The sequence below is a fragment of the Aquila chrysaetos genome, chromosome 9 (assembly GCF_900496995.4).
Source record: "Aquila chrysaetos chrysaetos chromosome 9, bAquChr1.4, whole genome shotgun sequence".
NCBI classification, from domain to species: Eukaryota; Metazoa; Chordata; class Aves; order Accipitriformes; family Accipitridae; genus Aquila; species Aquila chrysaetos.
In genome coordinates, this window is record NC_044012.1 from 30,166,931 (window position 1) to 30,175,591 (window position 8,661).

The 8,661-nt window shown below is 45.7% G+C and overlaps 1 protein-coding gene across 1 annotated transcript; it reads left to right on the forward strand.

Moving 5' to 3' along the window:
- The first annotated feature begins 784 nt into the window (after window positions 1-784).
- FOXN4 (forkhead box N4) lies at window positions 785-7,262 on the forward strand. Its single transcript, XM_041126221.1, has 9 exons — window positions 785-804; window positions 994-1,157; window positions 2,024-2,139; window positions 2,237-2,350; window positions 2,494-2,621; window positions 3,012-3,108; window positions 3,188-3,395; window positions 4,422-4,805; window positions 5,427-7,262. Exons 1-9 carry the CDS (start codon window positions 785-787, stop codon window positions 5,675-5,677), a joined length of 1,482 nt encoding a protein of 493 aa, XP_040982155.1. The 3' UTR covers window positions 5,678-7,262.
- The last annotated feature ends 1,399 nt before the right edge of the window (window positions 7,263-8,661 follow it).

Below are 8,661 nucleotides of genomic sequence, written 5' to 3' on the forward strand. Positions count from 1 at the left end.
GCTTTACTCCTCAAGATACCCATGAATTCTTCAATATTGTTTAACATAAGTAAAAGTAGTTTAGCCCTTCATTTGACTTTACCTGTAGTTTTGACCACACAGGAATTTTTGAGTACTGTAAATATATTCCAATATTTCAGTTTTGTACCATGCACTCTATCAGAAGCAAAACAAACCAGCTGGGATGGAGCATGCAGAATGTATCAAAAACAGAGCTTTAAACCAAAAGCAGCCTGTCATCATTACGCCTCGGTTTTGTCAGCTACAGGCAGGCTGGGTGGTGTTGTGCATCCAGTCACTAGCTTTTCCTTCTGATCATTTAGTATGTCAAAAACTGCCTAAGAAATTGTTTCATATGCTTCATGGTTCCTTGTTAAGTATCAATAACTTCATGTATCTGAATGGAAGAGATCAATCTGTAAAGTTTTGTTTATGCAGCAACTCTCAGTTGATCTGTCCCCACCAGTGGGATGCAGTGGCTGGGAAAAGACCTCTCCAGGTGTTCCAGCCAGCAGCATACACAGGTCCTTGAGGAGCTAAGCACAGAAACTCCTTCCAAGGCTGGCTGGTCGCTGGATTTCAAGGTTAATGCAAAATTGTCAGGTTAAAAGTCCCGACAGGTTTCTTCTACATCAAGGCCAATGAGTGCAAATTTCTGACAAATATGAAAATAATGAATCAGCTTTGGTTTTGCTTCTAGGCAGTTTCTCTTCCGGGTTCTTATGCCTTCTTCCCCTACAAATACTGCACAAGAAGTTTTCTTAACCAAAATGTTTCAAATCGTATGAAGGACCACGTGATTAGGTAAAGGGCAGCAGTAACCAGCCAGCTGTGAAACCAAAGGTCGCATCTGAGTTCTGCAAATGGAATTCCAGCCTGACAGGTTTTCCCCACTGACCTACATGAGCTTCAACATCCCAGTCATCTCCCCTCTTACCAGGGACAGTGTAGCAGCATCTCCACTCTCTGCTAACCTTTCATGCTATTTTGCAGACTCTTAGCTTCTGACCCTTCCCAGCTGAGTGAAGATGACCTCCCCAGTGACTTACAGTCCTTGTCGTGGCTGACGTCTGTTGATGTTCCTCGGTTACAACAGATGGCCAGTGGAAGAATGGATTTTAGCCTTGGTGCCCAGAATGCAATGCTACAACAGACAGGTAAACTGTTAGGATGTTAAATAACTGCGATTTAAACGACACAGCCTACTGCCTCCTCTCTTTGCCCCACACAGGGTAGCTTTCCTATTAGTAGATTCCTTTTAAATGCATTACATTTCACTTCCTGTCAGAAGACCTGGAGCCTGTTGTCTTCCAATAAGGCTATTGCTGATACATTTTCTTCATTTCAAGAGGCACAGTGCCCTAGCAGTGGCAACAGAGATCTCAGGATCCAATTGGCTTTTCTGCTCAGTGTAGTTGCTGGTGCCTTGTTGTGTGAACATGGGCCAAGGTATTTAAGACTTGCATTTCAGAGGTTTTCAACAGCTTTGAAACTAGGTAATTAGTCTTTCTTGTTTGTTTCAACATCAATAAAATTAAGAGTACCTCATTTACCCCATACCTGTTTGCTTCATACAGACTTACAGCATATGTTCACTGAATGCCTTTCTTTCCTTTGTGAACATCCTTTAGGTAAACACACTTGTTCCCTAAGGCATTCTATTGAGAGAGCTCAGCGTATCATCTTGCTTGCTTTAGAGCAGAAATCCTTCTGGAGCACAGATAGTGCTGAATATGTTTTTTTTTTCCTTTTGTAAGATACTGTGTCTGTTACACCACTGTGGACAGTTAAACAGCTGTCATCTTTCATTCCCTGCATAACAAGTTTTAGAAGCGGCTGATGTCATCTTTGCAATTTGTGAAATGCTCTAGGTTCTTTTGGGATGGAAAACCACAGAGAGGTGTGATTATCCACTCCAGAGCTTAGCTGTGTTCAACTGCATCTATTAAAAATAAATGTCAGCTCTCTTTTCTGAAGTGTACTTTCATGCGAACATCCATTGCCTTTGCTTTCTCCAAAATAGGTCCTGTGGCAAGCAATATGCACTCGACAGGAGCACCTGGAGCAATGATTCATGTCCAGGCCAGCCTGCCACAGGGAATCCTGGGACTGAATTCTATTTCAACACACGGAGCAAATGTAAGAGCAAGCCTCGATGGCTTATTATTGCAACAGTTCTTAGGAAAAGATGTCGGTAATTTCAAGACTGACATGTCTGTTACCTTTATCTCAGCAGATGAGCCAGTATGCTGTAGGTGGGCAGCCATCTCCTGGTTTACAAACACAGCAACAACTCTTTCCTCCTCCTCATTCACAGCAAGTGTTTGCCCTAGCACAGAACACACAACAGGTACTGTTATTTGCTTGTCGTTTGTGTCTTGAAGTACCTGCCAAGATCATATCTAGAACTCTTTTAAAAGAAAAACAATAAAATATCCCTAATCCTACATACCCACTGACATTTTGCATCCAACATTTTCCTTCTGCATACAGTGTAACCCAGCAGCAATCTACAACACATCCTATGGGACTCAGCCACACTATTCTCAGCCACGCCTGGCTCCTCACTCTGCCCAAGAACTGCATCCAAAGCATTACCCCAAGCCGATCTATTCATATAGGTGAGTAGAGAGCAGAATAGCATATTGCCTACAGCCTGCATCGGGATGACCGTAACACTGTAGGTGTGGTAGCAAGAGAGTGTTTGATTCCTTTTGAAGGGAACAAAAATCCCGTCATCCACCCAGGAGTTCTGTGGAAGCTGCCTCTGAGGGGTAGCAGGAATGAACAAGCAAACTAGTTCCTGGAGATCAGCATAAAGGTAGAGTAATAGCGCAGAGGAGTAAAATCTGCAGGATCACAGGGTGACTTCTGTGCGCTTGAGAACAGTAATCCCATGATCAGCCAGCTGTTTGTGTCTTAAGAGATGGGTCCGAGGTTGCTAGACCAGAAGAAGGCACGATGGCTAAGTATAGGCAATCTGTTATTTCCTGTCTTTCTCTGTCCTGTAGTTGTTTGATTGCAATGGCGCTGAAGAACAGCAAGACAGGCAGTCTCCCAGTGAGCGAGATCTACAGCTTCATGAAGGAGCACTTTCCCTACTTCAAGGTATGCGTACACTTGAAGTAGAACATCACAAATACTTTGTTCATGGCTTATTTCACTAACATCCTTCTGCATCTTTCAGACAGCCCCTGATGGCTGGAAGAACTCTGTGCGCCACAACCTGTCTCTGAATAAGTGTTTTGAGAAGGTGGAGAACAAGATGAGTGGCACCTCTCGCAAAGGGTGCCTGTGGGCTCTCAATCCTGCCAAGATTGACAAGATGGAAGAGGAGATGCAGAAGTGGAAGCGGAAGGACTTAGCTGCTATTCACAGGAGCATGGCTAACCCAGGTAGGGCTTATATTACGCTTTTGCTATGTGTATGAGAGGCAAGGGGAAAAAATGGCTATTTGGCCAGGAATGCATGAATCTTAAGAAATAAGTTATATGGAACAGAGCTGGCTAGTGCAGAGCTCTCACACCTTGCAAAGGCCTCTTCCTCTGAGCTGCTCAGCTGGAATACCCCATGCTCTGCACTGAATGAAGTCATTGCTGCTGCCCTGAGGTTGTATGACAGGGCGATACACTACAGTGGGAGGAGGTAACTGAACTGACAGCTATTTTTGGAGGCCCTTAGTGCAAATTGGTCCCCACCTTAAATTGGATTGTCTTTTTCCCCCATGCTAACCTATCTAGCACATCCAAGACCTTCTGAGGAGTTATGCTGCCTCCGGTGTTAGTATTTATAGTGTCACATTTTAATGCAGCTTTTTGCCTGCTCCTCTGCAAAACTCTCCCTTTACGAAAACTTTTGCATTCTTATTTATAAAGACACAGGTTTTTGAAGCTTTCATGAGCTCAGTATGGGCAAAATCAACTGGAGTTTTTCACTGCAAAATCTGTAACATACAACCAATGATATTGTGTTCTCCTTTGCTTAAAAACAAAAGTGCCATTGAAACCATCAGGAGTTTCTCATACAAATCTTACTTGAGATACAAGCAGAATTCAGTGTATCCCTATGAGCAGGAGACCAACTGAGGATGATTCGTTCTGCAACTGTGGGCCAGCTGCCATTGGCTTGGTTGCTGTGTGTAAGTCTCACGTGATCATTTCTTTAGCTCAGTTAGGGGTAACCATGGGGGTTGACTAGGGTAGGGGCTAAGGGCAGGGAAGTAGATGGCATTTCTTTGCTCTCTGCACAGTCAAAGCCTGCCTTCTGTGCTGCATCTCGTACAGTGACAGACACTGCCAGTTCAGTTTTATGGCAAAAGTGTGTGGCTGTGCTCACTTGTGAAATGCTTTGGCTGGGCCCTGCTTGAACAAACGGGTTAAACTGTCTCTTCTCTTCCCTGGGAATGGGTATTGCTCGTGCAGAGGAGCTAGACAAGCTGATCACTGACAGACCTGAGAACTGCAGGCGGGCCAGCAAACAGGCAGAGTCTGAGGTCTCCACCCTGAACCACATGGCAGCAGCCCAAGGCCGAATCTCCATCTCCCAGCTGCAGCCTCAGCCGATCATGACGCTCTCGCTGCAGTCCATCCCCCTGCATCACCAGATCCAGACCCAGGCTCGCATCGCCCCAGACTCACCAGCACCAGCACAAACGCCTCCTCTCCATACTCTGCCTGACATGAGCCACAGCCCTCTTCCCCACCATCCCATGGGACGTGCACCTCCGGACTTCCTGAACATGACAGCAGACATGAACGCCGAGGTGGATGCTCTTGACCCAAGCATTATGGATTTTGCATTGCAAGGTATGGGAGAAGGAAGCTGGGGTAGGGGATGGCATGGTTTATATGACTACATAGTCACTGAATATATAACCAGGGTCCTCAGCAGGATGCTCTGGGGTGGGATGTAACTGAGCTGAAAACTTGTGCTGGGTGCTGACCTCTGCAGCGTGACTTCCCTGGCCTTCCTCGGTGCATTTCTGCCCTGTGCTAGATGGGACAGCAAACCACCTTCCATGGTTCAAGTGTAGGCACTGCAGTAGATGTAAGCAGGGATGTCCAGCTAGCTGGATCTGGGACACCACACCTCTCTGCCCATGGGAAACTGTAGCTCTGCTTGTGCCTTGGTTTTCCACCTCTGTAAATGGAGAACTTCCCTGGCTGGTGGCGATGCCTAGTGTGACCCCTGGGTTTCTGGTCAGCACATGGCAGATGGATGCTGGCTGGAAAGGTCTGGACTCCTGCTGGAACCAGAGGATTTAGGGAGGAACAGACACTCTTACTGCCTTTGACCTACAAGTGGTACCATCTGCAAGCAGCCGTGGTCCTAAGCAGTGGGTAAAGCCCTTTAGTTATGGACTGACCCCTACACACAGTGCCTGGGTGGGTTGGATGTGTTGCTGACCAGAATTTAATCTTTTAAAGGTAACATATGGGAGGAAATGAAAGATGACAGCTTCAGCCTTGATACCTTGGGTGCCTTCAGCAACTCCCCGCTCCACCTCTCAGACTGTGACCTGGGCACCCCTGGCCTCACCCCTGTCTCCAGTGGCAGCAATCACTCCTTCTCAGACTTGCAGGTCACCGGCCTTTATACCACTTACACGACACTGGACAACGTAGCGGCAGCTCAGTACATGAACACCCAAGGCAACAAACCCATCGCTCTGCTCTGAGTTTTGCACCATTCCATGGACCTCTGACTCAGGGGCCAGTTTCTCCCAGCTGTTAAAATCTGACCTGAAAGCAATAAAAGAGCTCCTTCTGCAGACGCGTGGAACGTGATGGCTATTTACTGGGACACAGCATGTGATGCCAAAACAAATCAACCTGTTGCTAGTAGAACCACTTTCACCCAAGGCAAGACTGAGGAATGGGCACGGAGACTTGTGTTGCAGGACTGGTGAGCTCTTAAGAAGGACCTGGAAGGCATCAGTCAGCAGGAACTTTCACTAGAATGTAACTGAACTAAGAATAGTCCGGTTAAGGTAAACACATTTAATTGACACTGTGACCTGGACTTACATGCGGACACTGTTGGGTCACCACCTATGCAGAAGCCAATACAAGTCAACGGGCTGGTCAGCACCAAGTTGGAGTCCAAAATGGTTGATGATGTACCATCCTTTTTTTCTTAAATTGCCAAATAACTATTGCCCTTGAACAAAAACTACAGGCAGTTTATGGAGGCACTTGCACCACTAACACTGTTCTGACGTAACTATTGTTAATTTATTGTTATGAAGTAGGAAAAATGGAGCAAAAATACTAAAAATGAAAAATCAAACCCATAGCAGGCAACTGTTACATCTAGGTTTAAAAACAAAGTCCTTACCCCGTGAAGGAAGTGGTACTGCTGAATTATTAAACTGATTGCTGGCTAGAAGATTTTAGGAATTGTGCCTATTTTTAGGATTTTTTAAAAGAAGATTAGATTTGTTTATAGTCTTGTGTATTGTGCTTCTGTCTATTCTTGTGCTAGGCAGTATTACTATTTGTAAATTTATTTATATTTATTGTTATGAAGAGAAAAAATTATGTAAACTGAGCACTGTTCAATTTTTTAAAATGCTGCAGTAACCTGTTTTACATCCACTAAATTATTCATAATCAAAAATGCAACAATTTTAGTCACTGTTGTTACACTACATTTCTTTTAAATAAGCACTTTTGATACTGTGAAAATCATGTTTTTTTAAAGAAAATTCAGAGACCAAATATTGTAACTGTACCATACCAATTCACAATAGTCTTTCTTTCCTAATTAACCAAGTAAAATTGATTCTAACCTAGCTTTTTTTAAATTTTCAAGCCCTGATTTATACTTGGTAACATACATTGCAAAAAACATGATGAAACATCTGAAAATATAAAAAGCAAACTGTATGTTGGAATTTAGCATTTAGTTTACTTATACCTCTGTGACCATGAAGTAATATTTATATCTCGTGATTTGCCTGTTCCTGTGCATTAATAGAATTTCCCAGTCTGTCCTTTCCCGGTATTGTATCCACGTGCTCACAGGCTCCTCTCTCCCACACCAGTCTATGTGCTGAGAACCCGGAGGGTGCAGGACACTGGAGCCACCCCACCGGGGCACCTTCTTGCCAGAAAATCACTGTTGTGAAGATCAGGGGCTAGAAAATATCTGTGCCTGTATCTTCCCCAGTGCGTATGTCGACAGCAACCTCTTCCAAAAGGGCATGATGCTCTGCGTCATAATTTATTGTTCAAGAACAAATGTGATTAATGATCATTTGCTGTGACTGGCGTCATCTATGATATCTTAATTTTTTTAAATAAATGTTTCTTAGCACTAAGCCTGGGTCATTCTAGATGTGCTGCACTATAACTACTCTGGCATCAGGCAAGCCCCTGCCAGATGGCATGCTGTAGCTCGGCATTAAACAGTAATTCCGAGGCATTTGCTACTGGAAATCCAACCCAATGAGGAAATAGTTTCACGCAACTTATGGATGGTGACAAACAGACAAAGCTCAGACATGTTTGACTCCAGCTGCGGTGTCTGAGCATGCTGAGGAGTGGGCCCTTCTCTTGAATCAAAGACTTGTGTGCTTACATGCCACCACTAACAGAAAAGCATCTCATTCCATGGACAGAGCACGTGTAGCACCCATCTGCAAGTGGAAGCAAGGGCTTATCTCCAAAAGAGCAGCTTTCCCCAGGCTTCATTGCCTTTACAGACATAATACTATGTCCAAATGGAGGGTTTGTCCCTGGCTCAAATCCTCCAGGAGAATAAGAGTTTACAGGTATTTACTGCACGAACTCTTTCTCCATGCTGTCAACCTATTCCTGAAAATCCTGTAGCTAAATGCATGGAAGAGCTCTGGTTTAGGGACAGGCATTCACAGGAGGATGGTACGAGCTGCTCTCTACTAAAGCAGTTTCTGTGCTGCAGGAAGGGGGCTGCACAGCAGCAGAGGCACCGGCCCCTTCTCAGCTCCGCCGCATTTATACAATGGCAAAAGAAAGAGAGGTCAGAAAAACTTGCTTGAGAACTGTGGTCACTTTATTGGTGGTGGTTTGGCTCCCCTACGGTGCACCAGCACCCGCCCTTCCCCGACAAAGTGCAGTGACACCTTTCAACCCAGAAAGCATCTCATAACACCCTTTCCACCCCTGCCCCCAGGACAGGGAGACCTCCCCGCAGACCCTGGTGGGACTCCCCAGCCCAGGCATGACCAAGGAGGTGTCCGACACCTCCACACCACAGCAATACCAGCACTGCACTCGAACCAGGCATCCCACCTTCCATCACCGTCGTGCCTCCCCATTTGCGAGCCAAAGCTAAACCTGTGCTGGTGAAATGATGCACCCACACAGCCAAAGGCACTGGAAAAGACATATTCAAATTTCCCCTCCGTGAACCAAACTGATTAAAGGCCACCTGAGAAGCAAGGTACGGGTCCGAGCAGACGGAGAGCTCACCATGGCTCACCCTGTGCTTCAGCAGAGGAAGGGGGTGGCTGAGGCAGGAGCACCCAGAGCCGTGTCCTCCCTCCTCTCCGTCCTCCACAGGAGCCGCAGGCTGAAAACCCCTGAAGGAGCTGTGGCCAGAGCCAGAAAGGACACAAGACAGGTGAGAGGAACAGTTGGGTCAGTCAAACCATGGTGGATCCGTTGATGTTCCTGCTGC

Coding starts and splice junctions, on each gene's coding strand:
- FOXN4 (XM_041126221.1), top strand. CDS start 785: ATGAAGGACCACGTGATTAG. Junction 3,396..4,421: donor CAGGAGCATGGCTAACCCAG/GTAGGGCTTATA, acceptor TTGCTCGTGCAG/AGGAGCTAGACAAGCTGATC. Junction 4,806..5,426: donor TATGGATTTTGCATTGCAAG/GTATGGGAGAAG, acceptor AATCTTTTAAAG/GTAACATATGGGAGGAAATG.